At 33.1% G+C, this 16,162-nt stretch overlaps 1 protein-coding gene across 2 annotated transcripts; it reads right to left on the bottom strand.

Annotated features, from left to right (window-relative positions):
• Positions 1-381: 381 nt before the first annotated feature.
• On the bottom strand, positions 382-12,595 carry LOC143082398 (nuclear pore complex protein Nup50-like). Of its 2 annotated transcripts, none has more exons than XM_076258048.1 (8): positions 12,399-12,595; positions 7,623-7,712; positions 7,084-7,170; positions 6,409-6,796; positions 5,050-5,424; positions 3,680-3,755; positions 2,905-3,020; positions 382-2,545 (listed from the first exon to the last, which is right to left on the bottom strand). In XM_076258048.1, exons 2-8 carry the CDS (start codon positions 7,689-7,691, stop codon positions 2,337-2,339), a joined length of 1,320 nt encoding a protein of 439 aa, XP_076114163.1. In that variant the 5' UTR covers positions 7,692-7,712; positions 12,399-12,595; the 3' UTR covers positions 382-2,336. The 2 variants fall into 2 exon arrangements, with proteins under 2 accessions (XP_076114163.1, XP_076114161.1); XM_076258046.1 differs by having other exon boundaries at positions 12,438-12,595.
• Positions 12,596-16,162: the final 3,567 nt, after the last annotated feature.

Here is a 16,162-nt window from a genome sequence, read left to right as displayed (position 1 = left end):
ATTTTAAAACATAACCAGATCAAAAGTATTTGGTAGAACCCAAATCATACACATTCTACAATCATGTCATTTTACATTGTTTTCAATGGAAGTGTTGCAATATTTTTTCCAGGTGTATATATTGTATGATGAGAAATTCCCTCTTTTGAACTTTTCCAGACATAATTTACTTTGAGGGAAATTGAATTTCTTAATCCATTTTCAAATGTTCAACAGAACAATACCATCATGACAACTTTAAAACTTGCCTAAGCTCTGATGATGCAACTTTTGTATATATAAATAACATACGTACTGCATTTATGCATTGGTCTAAACTCTGATAAGAGAAAGAGATGCTTCTGCATATTTATCAATACTACAAACAAATCGAATACTACAAACAAATCGAAGACTTTTATTGAAAAATATATATAACAAAGCACTTTTTAAATGATAATAAGCACTTACATGATGTAACAATCTTTAACGCTCAAAAACTTCATAAAACACAGAGCAATAATTTTAACAGATCTTTCAAACATATCGTCTTTTTCCAATTCTTTTACCCTTCACTCATTTCAATTTTACAACATTCATTATCTACTAAATGATAAACATCTCACAAATCTTGACTCTGTGTAATAAATGTAGCTGGGATTCTATGTACCTGATGTATTGCATTATTCTGTTGGCTTTATTCATTGATATTACATACTTAATTAAAAAAAAAGTATGATTTTTAATCAAGAATATGTTATAACTTGGGATGTTAGGAAATTTGCAGAATGTCATTGAAAATACATTTTTGGTTCTAAAATAAATTTGATCAATAGGATGTTGTTTTCTAAATTATTGTATTCATTTCCAGTGAAAGACTTACAAATACTTCAGATTTATTGCTGCTGAAAGAAACAGCATTTTTCTTATATCTACATCTTTTTAGCATAGATCTGTGTACCTTGAAAAGAGTTTTAATTTAGAAAATTTTGAATAGCATCTTTCTTTACACATCTTTTTAAGCAGAAATCTGTACTGGTATATCTTGAAAATTTTCATTTAGATATTCTCAATGGGCTTGAATCAATTGTCACGAAATGTGTTGATAAGCCTTACAGGAATTATGATGCTATTGATGCATAACATTAAAATACTATTGAGGTCTGCTTTGTATGAAAAAGAAAAAATGCACATTTCATGTTTGGGTATCAATTAAAATTAGGAGTTTGTTATATAAAAATCATGCATGATGAATACACAAAGTAAATTACATCCTTCCTCATTGTTTTTAGAAAATTAAGTAAATGTTCACAATACGTTTTACATGGCCTACAAAGTTTAAGGATTTGACAGCATTGCTGTATGAATGATTTCAGCACTTTTACTACATCATGAAATATAAATGAAATAAAACTAACCATGCAGTTGTTATGTGATTTTGAAACAAGGCTAGAACAGCATTTGTCTCTAAATCAAAATTTGTTTATGTGCATTTTGTTTTTTTTTTTAGATTTAGTTATATTCAGTCAAACTTTCAAAGTAATGTAACAGATACTTTTCAATGGTTCCTAAAGTAAATTCATAGTTGTATGGAAAAAAATTAATAGAATAAGTTCATATAAAACACTGGATATCTTGGAATTCATAAATTGTATTATAAAATTCAGCCAATTTAGTCTTTGCCACTATAAAACATGTTTTTGATTACAAAAAAACAGATTTAAGTTTGTCCTTTAAGTATCATAGAAATAAGATGCTATATGGCTTGACTGTCAGATGCTGTCTGAAATGATTTGATATGGATGTCATGTTATAATTCAACAACAACAAAAAAATGCAATTCTAAAATAACCTGTGTACCAGCCTGTTATTTGCAATTTGAGGGGAAAATACTGGCCTTTCTATACAATATAAGTATTTTGTCCATTTTCATGTTTGACAAATATAAATCCAAATATAGCCAATTCATACACAAACTGATACTCAGTACTTATAACCAGAAAACATTTTAAAATTTCAAAATAAAGATGAGAGACACATATTTATACAACCTGAAAACACTTTCTTTCACATGCAGTGAAAATCTTGTTTACTGTCCTAGTTTATGAAATAAAAGATGAAAACAAACACCCTTGTTAATGACAATGAAATAATGTAATCATATTAAAAATTGCTACAACTGTACATTACACATTAACAGAAAAACTTGTTTATTGTCTTAGTTTATGAACTTTAGGATGAACACATATACCCTTATTGATGGCAATGAAATTACAAAATCATACGTAAAATTGCTACAATTGTACATTACATATTGGCAGAAAAATATCCAAAATAAACTAAGTACAATTTCTTCATCAATCTTTCTTTCTCAATTCTTCCATTTTTTCTAGTAGTTGATCTGCGTCCTCCAAAGTTTTTACTCGTATCATCATAGGAACAGGTTTGGAAGGATCAGCTTTTTTGTCCACAGGAGGATTGGGTACACATATCATGCTCACATTGTTTTTGCCTTGTCTTTTCAGTGGTATAGATGGAGACAGTATAATGTTCAAGATTATGTTGCCTGGAAAAATAAATGTGATAGCAATATGATTTTTTTAATATCCAATTAGCTTAGAAAATCTGACTTTTGGTTGTAATGAATGTGACACAATAAATGGCTTTTTTCAGAATCTGAGGAAGAAAAAAAATGAGACAAACAAAAAACTATAAATAACAATGATAAATAACTTTTGTTGGATTGGAAATGGTGACTGAAAAAAAGAGTTGCACAAGACTGTGACAAGTATTCAACCACTCATTATTAAACATGACCTAAAAAAAATAATCATCAAACAGACAATGATTGCTTGGCATATCTGAAAATTGCTTCCACAATACATCTCATCAACAATCAATGCTACAGAAGAATAAATGTCTTACCTAGGGTAGTATCAGCTCGAACTACAAGTTGTAACTTTTCATCAATTATCTTCAGATGTAAAAATCCTACACCTCTCTCTGTCCAAGCTCCATCTTTCTGATAAAACAGCTTACATCTATAAATAGATATTTTATTATGATAATACAATGAAATCAGTGAACAACATTTACCCTTCCTATAAGACGTGCAATAAATGTATATCGAAATTTTGTTAAATTGATGTCTTCAAATCTTCAAATATGTGACCAAATGAAAGAGAGACAATTAATTTTAAATAGTTTATTGTAGTTTTGATCCATGTTTTCCATGTTTTCCATTAAACTAGGTCAGGTATTAAGATACATACAAGACAGGTTGTACTTGAGTAAGCTATATATGAAAAATAAAATTTACAATACAAGATGATCAACCCTCTTTCACTTAAAATTGTGGTTTTAGGGAATGTGAGGAGCGAATATAAAGAATAGTACTTACTTGATGGAGTGTACTGATCCCTCCTCTGGAACCTCTTTAGATTCTGCTTGAGGGGGCACATACTACGTACCTAATGGAGTGTACTGATCCCTCCTTGGGAACCTCTTTAGATTCTGCTTGAGGGGTGTAAATAAACCTACTACTTACTTAATGGAGTGTACTGATCACTCCTCAGGAACCTCTAGATTCTGCTTGAGGGGGTGTTAATAAACCTACTACTTACTTGATGGAGTGTACTGATCCCTCCTCTGGTACCTCTTTAGATTCTGCTTGAGGGGTGAATATAAACCTACTACTTACTTGATGGAGTGTACTGATCCCTCCTCTGGAACCTCTTTAGATTCTGCTTGAGGAGGCACATATTCATCATCTTCTTCTACAAAGTACATAAAAAGAATAATAAACTTACTGCTTTATATGTACAGAGATACATTTTACAGTGTTGAAACCAACTTGGAACTGTTAAATCATAAAGAAAGAAATAAACAGCTGCGCCATGAGCGCATGATACACCCGACGTCTTGTGTGTGGAAGTTTTATGCAATAATCATAAATAGTTTCTGAGAAAGTTTTAAGCAATAACTTATATTGTTTTTGAGATACAGCTGGACATGTGAAACCCCCCCCCTGTTTTTAAATATCACTAAAATAAAATTTTGAATCAAAACCAAAAGGTATACAGATCTTGAGATTAATATAACAAAGCAGTGTGTCTGTTTTAGTTACAAAGTGCCGTTTTTATCTTATTTTCACCAAAAAGTATACAAATCATTTGACCATCATAAGAAACAACTATATAACATGTATAAAGTTTCATTAAATTTCGATGAGTTGTTCTCAAGTTACGATGCAACATGTTTACGCCGGACAGACAGACAGACGGACACCGGACATTTGCATACCATAATACGTTTCGTCGAAATTTTAAAAACATGTGTTGTTCAACCATTCCATTTTCAACATGAGGAAATGTGTTCACAAGTGAGGAATATGACAGTTGTTTCCCATTTGTTTGATGTGTTTGATATTTAGATTTTGCCATTTGATCAGGAATTTTCTTTTTGAATTTTCCTTGGAGTTCAGTATTTTGTTATTTCAAATTTTCCAGTGTACCTTGAGCGGCAACTCACCAACTGCTGGTGTCTACTTTACAGGAACAGAGTAATGACTTAAAAGTTTGGTTGTCTGTCCCTCTCATCTATTATAGTTTACGATATAATAGGCAAATAATTTGTAAAAAAAACATCATTTGAGGCCAATGCTCCTGACCTATAAGGAGTTGTCTGACAATTGTGTCTATGTTTACAAATTTGTAGATCTTGTCTTGCTGATCATTTCCTTTTATTTTTTCTTTCTATCAATTTGTGTGTGAACCAAAAATTTTGAGATCTCAACATCTGAACATTTCTGTTCATAGACAAAATTTGTTTTTCTCATGTGCTACAACTAGGAATTTAGGTCATGTGAGCTAAAAATAAGTTTCAATTATTTTAAACTTTGACTTAGTACATGTGCATCAAGTTTTGATTATCTAATTATTGAAAACATAATAAATTGTAACCATTGCATTTCAATCTGATTCTAATTAAAACGTTTCTGTTGTCTGTTGATGTTCAAAGTAATTTTAAAGCATGCATATGCACCAGGGCAAAGTAAATATCAAAATATACCTTGACTAGCACCACTCTCTCCAGCTGGCTTGTTTACAGCAAACGAGAAACCAGATGTAGGTTTACTCTCTGTGGAAGACTTGAAACCAAACCCTGAGAAACCAGAAGCTGTTGAGCTGGTACCAAAACCAGTTGTTGTAGTTGAGCTGGCACCAAAGGCTGCAGTTGTGGTAGGAATAGAACCAAACCCAGTTGGTTTAGTTAAACTGGATCCAAACTGGAAACCAGTTCCCAATGGTTTGGTCTCTGTAGTTGTTGCTGTTTTAGAATTTGGAGAATTACCAAATGCAAAACTTGCAACAGATGGCTTGTTTTCTGTTGTTAAAGATGTTGGTGACATAAGAGAATTTCCAAGGGGAAATGTTGGAGCTGTTTCTGTAAAAAAATAATAAATTACTATATTACTAAAAACTGGTCGGACATCAAACAAATAAATTTGGCATCTATTATGGGTTGAGAACTGTTAATTTCAAATAGAGGTGTGCCAATGTGTATACATCGCTAACTTTTCTTTCGATTTTGAAGACAAAATTTAAACTTGATGTTTTGCGCGAGTAATTAATTCTGGACTCATTTAGGGGATTAGTTTTGTTTATCAAATAGACAGGAAATCCTCAGCTTTTTAATTTTTTACCTTAGTGTTTGATTATGTTTGTAAGTTTGGTTCTTTTTTAGCATGAAATCATTTTGCATTTTACAATTAAGTGGTCTAATCTGCGGAAGAGTATTTCCGCCATATTACATAGTAAACAAAGTTTGTTTGTGTGTCAAGTAAAAATTACTTATTTCTACGTAAATTAGTTTTAATTTGATTTTAAATCAGAATTAACAATTGTATTAGCTGAAAAATAATTAAATAATGAAGACAGTTGTTATGGAATTTTTTAATTTCTTTATAATATTAGTTCTGAGCTTGTGATCATTTCTCAGGTGTAAATTAAAAACACAGGTAAAGAGATTAGCTATCATCATTAGCCAATATTTCCCTGAGGCATTAATACAGTTATAAGGTGGGCCCTCGGGATTATAACACTATACTGGAGTGGCAGTTTTATTACAGGAATGGGATAACAAGACAAAAACAAGTGCAAATTGTCGATGAAGAAACCTAGTTTCAACGAAATGACCAAATTATTTCTGTAAACAAATTAAATTTGTCCCATATCCCAATCTGTTGTTTAGCACAAATAGATTTCAGAATAGGTCAATCATGTTTGGCAAATTTAACCGTTTCTGGACCCTTGCTAAACTTCTGATTCAATTTTTACCCTCAAAATCCATGTCAGTTGATATCCCACAAATTATAAAAATTATACCAGATTTAAAGATTTGAATTTACAGTGGTTTTACATGACTTACTTGTGTCTGTTTCTCCTTTTGATTTGTCTCCAGTTTCTGTTTTCTCTCCATCTTTATTTTTCATTATTTCTTCTAAATGTTTCTCGTAGTCTTTAAATACAGGAGTCAATATACAAAATGGATTCTTATCAACATGACTTTTTATCCATGATAATACACTTTCATTCAAATTTTTCAAACTTGACAAATAAGATCCTTTCTTTTTCTCAGCACCATTTGATGCTGGAAGTGTCTTTGCTTGTCCATTTTCAGATTCTTTTGTTTTCTCCGTTTGTTTTTCATCTTTTTCCGACCCACCATTAGTTACCGATCTAACATTAAAAGAGAATGGTGTGCTAGCTGCTGTAGGTTTGAAACTAAAACCAGAAAACCCACTGAATTCTTTGTTCTAAAAAGAAAGAAGGTTTTTAATATCAAATCTATGACTGAAATTTATAAATATTAAGCGTACAAAATATAAAGAAATAAAAACTTAAGGATATACTCATATCAATCTATTTTATATCAATGTACAAATGTATATATTTCTTTTACAAAGTATTTAAAAGATTACTGGTAAGGTACATGTACAATTAACAAGAAGACTTGTCACCTTTCCATTACACATTATTCTGAGAAAAAGATAGTTATTCTCTTATTACAATATTCTACAATTGCAAGTAACTAGCACAATACCTGAACTGGAGCTGCACCTCTCCTTTTTCCTTTCAGAATTTGTCTTCCTTTTAATGATTCTTCAGTGGCAAGCTGGATTTCCCCTGCCTGAAATTCAACAATTTGTAAAGTTAAAAATACAGTGTTATAGACTATCTTAGTATCTAATTTATTATTACAAAATGTATGCACTTATCTACATGTTTTCAGGTATACATGTACACAACATGTTTAATAAATATGGTATGTGGATAAGAAACTCATTATTTGTAACAGGTCAACTATTTTATGTCAGATTGAACTAATTTTGCATACATGTTGTAAATGTCTATGGTGGTATTCATAATCTATAAATAGAATCAATTACGGTACTAAGTAATCAGTGTAGATCTTTATATGTATACATGCAAATTTTTAGACAGGAATAAAATTCATTTGTCGTGACTTTTCATTGAAATGAAGAAAATTCTTTTACCTTATTTTGCGAACCTGGCGCTTGAAAAATTCCATGACACAAATATCACCTACATATGAATTAGTAAGTAAAATCCCTAACTAACCTCTTCTGGTTCATCTTCATCGTCCCAATTTCTGTCAGTTAATTCTTTATCTGCTCGTCTCTTTGCCATATTTTAGTTAAAGATAATTATCTAAAAGAAAGATAAAATTGAAATCAGAGCTCCAGATAAGCTGCAAATTTGCGTGATCACGCAATAAAAATAATTGAAAAACTCAATGCAATTGCCCATTGCAGAGTTCTAAAACCCCATTCATGCAATTAAAAAACCCAATAATTTGTCAAAACCACGAGTTCGTTACGTTTTTAGTCGCTATCGTGTGGGTTATTTACCCTTATCTATTACAAAATCGTCGCGTAAATCTATTTTTGTAATATTAAAAACAGTCCTTTCGTTCTAAAAATAAAACGTTGAAAAGGTCCCTGTTAAAATGTTACGTTGCTTAAAAGTACACATGGTGAGGAAAACATTTTGATCACTTCTGTCTTTATCCAATTATCGTTAGCTATGTCGTAATTCTTTTCATACTTCTCAGGATTTAAAATGAACTTCTATTCCGTGACACACTTAGCAATTAAAACGAAAGTAAATTTCCTGTAAAAATATTGAGTAGAAGCATGTTTTAGTTTCATTTTGAGATGATTATGATGATAACAAGACTCAGCTAGTGTTGTCAGAAAGCGTCCCTTGAACGCACGGGGTCGTGCAATGGCGCGTCCAGGCGTGTTTAAGTGCCTTAACAATAACAGGGTTAGAACTCGTCAAAACTAAATCAGTTGGAACATGAAAGGCTAAATCACTTATATGAAGTCGTCATCGGAATCCAAAAGTTCTAATAAGGGACAAGTAAATCCAGATTTATGTAAATATATATATTTCATTTTAGTTGATGAATGATGAGTTAACACACACATTCAATATTGTGTTAATGAATAAAAAACAAAACATTAAGGAGTGAAGAGTAAATAAAATTGAGAATGGAAATGGGGAATGTGTCAAAGAGCCCTATTTAGTAGCTACATGTAAGCATTTGCAATACACCTTATCGTTATTTGTCTGCCATTGTATTGTCTTGTCTTGTATGAATATCCTGCCTTTGAAAGGCACACCTCTGGTTTCAGAGTAGGAAAAATGGTGTATATACATTGTAACACCCACAAATGTTCTCACACTTTTTAAAAAAAAAATCTAAAACAGAACAATTTAGATTTTAAATATTCACGCCTTTGACTGAGTGGTTGCAAGTAACCCTTTCTTTTTAATCGTCGGTAATGTTAATAATAGTGTATTACGTCTAATATGCAACGCAAAGCAAAGTTTTCTACTAATGTACTCTACAAGATGAAGAAAGTCAGTACATCCACATTTACATTGACAATTACCAATGATTACAGAGCAAGGCACTAGCATCCAATATTAGTTGTGTACTAATCTCTAGCTTTTCTAATGATCTACACTTGACGCAGAGCTCGCTATTATTGAGAATATGTGAAAGTTCAAGCATGTGATGATTTCTAGCAGAAGCTAAAGCAGGACATGAATGAATGAAATGATATAATGTTTCAGAGTCCTCCTCACACAAAAGACATGTTGGGTTAATGTCAATCTGGTTAAAAGCTGCCCTGTTGCATTGGAGAATATATGTACCAGTAAGGAGTCGTAGTTTGATGGGGAGACGTTGGATGTCTTTTGCAGAAGTCTGGATACTTGCCAGAGCATTGTGAAGATGACCAGTACTATAATTAGCTGTAGAGATATATGAAATACTCTTATAATAGACAGACATGGTCACCACATGATCAACCCAGTAAGTGTCAATTGCTTTCCTGATAAGGTTCTTCCATTTTAATTTCGAGGGTGGTTCATCTAAAATGTTAAAAATTGATGGTAGGCTGTATTTAATTAATAAGGATCTAATTTTTGTGAACCAACTGTCCTTAACAGCTGTTGAGATAAGAATTTGTCTTTCTGCAACTTGTCTTTCTATAGAGTTCTCCTGTCTTGAAATGTTTGCAAAGGTTCCTAAAGCTAGTTTATGCATTTTACTGATTACTGGAATGGTACCCGACAGTATATATACAGCCATGTCTGTTGTGTTATTGGGGATAGATAAAATTTGTTTGATACTTTTCCGATAGAAGACTTCAATTGGTTCCATTTGAGTAGAATTTGGTAATAGTATTTCTAGACCATAAATGAGTACTGGTAACACGTAAACTTGGAATAATTGCAGGCATGCTACAAACAGAACAGAACAGAACATATTTTATTTCCAATTAAGGGCCCACAAGGGGCATACAGAGCATACATGAATAAGGCAAAAGAATATTGATTTGCATAGATACATAGATACAAACAATTTTTTACATACAGTTACAATACAATTACTAACTCATATTCACTTTAATAAATTTACCAACAGCATTAAGAACCTGATTGTCTTCACAGTTTAATAAATAAATAAATTTATGCTGATTATCAAGTGTAGAAAAATTCGGAATTCTTTGGCAAACAAATCAAAGAGAGCATCTCTATCCGATTTAAAATTTTCACAGTTAGTTAAAAAATGGATTTCATCTTCAACACAGCCAGAGGAGCATTTTTTGCAAATTCTTTCATTTCGTGGAATATTTGAAAAACGACCAACTTTACTACGGGATTAAGACCATTCTTGCCATGCATGCCTGTTCCCATCAAGCTGTACATTGTTCTCCTTGCTTTGTTGATGTTTTCCTGGACATGGATTGGAATGGTTTGCCGCGGGTTACTACTATGGGTAATTCCTAAATGTACAGCTGTTTCAACATTTTGAATGGGTGTATCATTTAATATGAAATTAAAATTATCCTCTATTTTTGGTTTTCCAGTTTTAATAATTTTACATTTTGTAGGCTGTAATGAATACTTCTCCTGTTGACTGTAATTCTCCACAGTTGACAAAAGGGTTTGCATATTGGTAGGGTCATTCACTACCAGAGTGACATCGTCTGCACAGGTTGGTATAGGACAGTGGATATGACCAATATAGGATCCCAGTGCACTGTCCTCTACTTGGTTAAGAACATCATTTATATAAAGTTTATATAATTCTGTGCTTAATATTCCTCCCTGCCTAATATCAAAGGGTTCAGAGACCAGATTTTCCCATCGAACTGATGTCTGAGCACCAACACTTAGATCATGCAAAAGTAGCCATAATGAACCAGAAATCCCTGCTAGATATAATTTCCTATATAAACTACTATGGTTTACGACGTCAAAAGCAGATTTTGCATCGAGCAGTGCTACATGTAAAGGGGTTTTTCTGTAAACTGCATCGATAATCACTTCATTAAGTAGAAGAGCGCAAAATAATGGTGATATTTTAGACGTGAATCCTCTCTGAAATTGGTTTTGGATGGCAGCGATTATTTGCCACAGATGTTCTTAAGAAGTATCTCTAGAATTTTACCAATAACAGGAAGGACTGTAATTCCTCTGTAGTTTTTTGGATCAGTTGGATATCACACAGGTTCCCATAAAATTTTGACGTCATAAAACAAAATATCTGACGCCACAATGGAAAAGTGATTGTTGTATGACATCAAAAATTCAAGTGGCCGGGTCAGCAGTGATAAGCGATATCGTCTTGGTACCTGTTTTGACGCGGACCAGAAATGACGCACCAATTTAGTTTTGGGTTTTATATTTCTAAACAAAAGCTGTGACGTCATCGATAATTACTATTCATAACATGATGGTGAAGGTCATATGACTACAACATAGATGCCTCAAACTCTGTCCAGAAATGTTATTATTGCTTGAATTAGTAAAGATAATGCAATTTCTGCCATTTTATTGAGGTAAAAAACAGTCGACCCTTCCCAGAATGATTATCAGTCCTAAATCCACTTTGGCCGGCAAAAGTATGTAAGCACATGCTGCCCCAGTTTGTGTTTTTCAAATCATATGACTGTCATGTGACATAGTTTTACATTTAAGCGGGAATCACTGTAGAACAAATGATCGTCGCTTATATAATTTTCTATTGTTTATCGATTTTTTTCATTCATTGTACGAAGTATACATTGATAAATGTTTTAATGTCAATGTTGTTTTATGAATGCAATTACTTCTTATTTTCAAGTATATGGAATATATATGTCACTTTGATAAATTTTGAACAATTTTATATAAAATTTGAAATAAAATATAGGTTACAATTAAATTAATGAAAAAATTGTGTTGCTATCAACATGATCATAAAAGTGACTGTTAATGTCAACATTTGTTATCAAAATTAAATTTGTTGAATAGTGTTAACTTTAAATTATCCGGATTGAAGCAATTTTTCGAACACCAGGTACACTGCAAGTGGTTTTTACTGGTTTGTTTATAGTGCGTCATTACTGGTACCCATCATAAGTTGACAGTCCGTTTGTAATGTTAGCAAACATGATTTTTATTGCTTTTACTGTTTCAAAAATCAACTGTTTAATGATTGAAATACATTAACAAGTGATCAACCTTTCATTCTATTCCGTATTTCTTTTTCTTTTAAATGGTAGATTAAATGCAGAGACAAACACAACGTTAGGTGCGTCATTACTGGTTCCTCGGGGATATGAAGACCTGTGCTTTAATTCGTGCTAAGTTCAAAGGAAACAAAATACATGAAGAGAGGAAAACTTGTACCTTAATTTATCCAATCTTATTCTAATTATCAACAATGTTTCATGCTTTAAAACTATTCCAGTTGCACGTGGTTTATCTTACTCAAAAGAGGTTTTTTTTTTTTTTTTGTGTGTAAAAACGGCCATATTTGCCAGTCAATTATACCTCTTGTGGAAATTAGACTTCGAGAAAAGCAGTACACACCTCTTCGTACTTTCAAATGATTATCTATGATGTAATTGACTACTGCTATCCTTAAAATTAACAAAACTTGGTTTCTTCAAAGGTATATCGAGTCAAACTTCAATATTTCTACAGTTCATTTTTTTGCAGAATGATCCCCATGGAGGCTGACATGTTGGAAATCATTACGCCTAATAAGTAAAAGGGAAACTGTTAAGATTTTTTTAGGTTTGTGTCTTATGTTTATCAAACTGATAAACATATTTTTTCGTATTGTTGTCTTAATTGCATTTGGTTAAGTTTCGATCATTTTATGTTTGAATATATATGAAAATAAAATTTATTTAAAAAAATATTTTTAAAAAGTAGTCCAAGAAAAACGTTTCGGTCAACAAAAATTGAGGTGCTCCACAAAAGACAGGATGAATATAACAGAGAGTACGCATATAAAACCTTTAATTGCATTCGGCCTTTTTATATGCCGGCCTTTTTATATGCCAGAGAACCATATGTTGAATAAAGCCTTACAGACCTCTAAAGATTTAGATAATAAAAATCACAATAGTTGGTATAGCAGTGTCAGATAAAGGCAACAGTAGTATACCGCTGTTCAAAACTCATAAATCCATGGACAAAAAACAAAATCGGGGTAACAAACTAAAACTGAGAGAAACGCATCAAAAATATAAGAGGAGAACAACGATACAACACTAAAATATAACACACACAGAAACGGACTAATTGGATATAGGAAGATGAAGCATTAGACAAAATCCGATGAGAATAACAAATATAGAACATCAAAACCAAATACATGAATTTGGGATAGAAAAGTACCGTGACACCGGGCGTCTTATAGTAGTGTCAGACACCTATGTAAAATTATTGATCTGCCTTGTACTAGTCAAATTCAGAAAATGTTTACTTAGTTGTTTAACTTGAAGTATCCAGGAATATATACAATATATGAAGGATAGTAAAAAAATATGCTGATAAATACTTAAATACTAGACAAAAACATGCCATCAAAAATAGTCCAGTCCAACAGCTAACAGATTACCATGGACTACCCACAAAATCAAGAAAAAGCTAAAGAAAAACAAAACCTGTTTAACAAATCCAAAAGATCAAAATCATAGACAAACTACCGCCATTACCAAAAAAAAAAAAAAAAAAAAAGGTGTGCAAAAGAGAAATCAGGAAAGCATAACATAATTATATTAACAACGGCCCAGTGGCGGATCCAGAACTTTTTGTAAGGGGGACCGCTGACTGACTGACCTAAAAGGGGGGCGGTCCAGTCACGCTTCAGTTATTCCCTATATAAGCAACCAAATGTTTCCAATGAAAGGGGGGCGGGCCCCAGCCCCCTTCCCCTGGACCCGCCTATGAACAACGCCATCACTGAAGGAAGGAATAAAAACAACACAAAACTTTTTTTGTACATGCGTTAAATCAATAAAGCAGGATAACATTAAGGTTGTATCATTAAAGAAACAATGACAGCTCACAAACGAAAATAAGGAGAAGACCCAAATTCTTCTGAAGCAATTTGCATTTGTCTTCACAAAAGAAACAACACAAACATTACCCAAAACAAGCATCAGGGTAAAAGACTCCATATATCACCATTAGAACAGAAGGAGTGAAAAAATGCTGGAAACCATCAACCCATCCAAAGCTTCTGGCCCACACAATATACCAAATAGAGTACTGAAACAATGCACCGAACATCTGGTACACCGATACTAACATCAATATTCCAGCTATCCCTAGACAGTGGTACTCTACTAGAGGACTTGAGAAATGCCAACATCTCTAGGATCTTCAAGAAAGGAGGCAGACATGCGGCTGAAACTATAGGCCAGTCTCGCTAACATCAGCACCATGTAAGCTCCTTGAGCACATTACATGCGGACACATGCTAGCTTAAACACCTTGAAAAGTATAATGTATTGACTTTTTTAAACCATGGCTTTAGATCTGGATATTCCTAGGAGACCTAATTTCCATCCCAATCAACGACATGCTCCAGTCATACGACAAGGGAAACCAAGTAGACCGTCAATGCGATCCTGAATTTATCGAAGGTATTCGACACTGTACCTCATGATCGACTCCTGCACAAAATAAATCAATATGGAATTAGAAGAAATATCCACAAATGGTTAACTTAATTCCTAACTTAATTCCTAACTAGAACATGTAGAAGGAGAACACTCAACTAATGCCTCAGTTGAATCCGGAGTCCCCCACCATCCTCTTTTTTTGTCACATTAATGATCTTCCAGATGCAGTAAACTCGTCAGTCCGACTATTTGCAGACGACTGTTTGCTGATGTACAGGGACATCAAAAATCAAAAACAAAAATGAACATAACAAACTACAAGAAGATCTCAAAACACTAGAAAAATAGAACGACGACTGGGGTATGCGCTTCAACGCCCAAAAAATGCTTTATATATGCTAAGGGGGGTCTGCTAAGTCTAGAAGGTAAATTCAAGCAGCTATACAACCTTAATAACCAGGTGCTGGAACAAGTGTCATTCAACTCATATCTTGGATTACAAATACAAGAAAACCTTAAATGGAACGAACAAATATTATAACAAATAAATGCAACAAAGACATGCAGTTCCATGCACGCTAGGCTTCCTTATGAGAAACATACAACACTGTCCTCAGGAATGCCGTAAAACAGCATATATAGCACTAATAAGATCCATTATGGGTATGGATCAATTATCTGAGACCACTATACGCAAAAAGACATAGCCAAATTATAATCCATATAAAAGAGAGGTTCGATTCATCACCAAAGACTACCATGAAATCGAGAGAGAAAGGATGTATGACAAAAATTCTATAAGAACTGCAGCTTCCGTCAATACAATTAAGACGTCAACAACAATGATTGGTTTTATTTTTCAAAGCCGTGTTTGATGGGAAGATACCAGCGCTCCCTCTACGGACAACCTTTTTAAATTTCACCGACTAGAACGACAAATAAGGATAAGGGCTACAACCTTTAAAACAACTTTATCACTAAGAACATGCGCACTGCAGTAGAGTGGAACCATCTAGATGACTTGGTAGTGTGCGTCACTACAACTGAGGAGTTTAAAACTGCACTCATCAGGAAGCGCGACTAACTTGTGCGCAGACCAACCGTCACACAATCATGCCGAAAGGAATCTGTGACGTATCCATCCGCATACAGAATTTGGGAATACAGATACAGATACTTTGACAAGATATAATTTTTGCTTTTAAAGTAGAAAAAAATATTTATTACAGTGTTTTTCTTCAAATAAAATACAGGCCAATCTTTAGTGTTTTTAGTTCTTTTAGCCATGGTGTATGCACGCTGTTTGTTGTTGCTTATTTTACGTAGCTGTGTGTTCATCCAAGGGTGGCTGTATCGATCTCTCCTTGGTCTGTTTAGTTGGTACGTATGTGGTCATTACATTCATGATGATGTTCTTGAAATTATTCCACATTGCGTTGATATCACTGAACTTGGTGATTTGAAATTCAGTGAAGTTATCAGTGAGGCTTTTCTTGATTCCCTCCATATTGGCTTTTTCCCAGAGGTTGATGGTTCTATACTGGTTAGTTTTGTCTTGTTATTTTAGCTGCTATAGCTAGGCCTAATAGTACGATGTGGTGGTCACTGTTCCCGATTCGAGGAAGTTAATCAACGTTGAGTTTATATCTAAAAGTATATGAGTTATCTTTAAAATTT

The sequence above is a fragment of the Mytilus galloprovincialis genome, chromosome 7 (genome assembly GCF_965363235.1).
Source record: "Mytilus galloprovincialis chromosome 7, xbMytGall1.hap1.1, whole genome shotgun sequence".
NCBI classification, from domain to species: domain Eukaryota; kingdom Metazoa; phylum Mollusca; class Bivalvia; order Mytilida; family Mytilidae; genus Mytilus; species Mytilus galloprovincialis.
The sequence above is the reverse complement of the archived record's forward strand: the minus strand, read 5'-3'. Positions and strand labels throughout refer to the sequence as shown.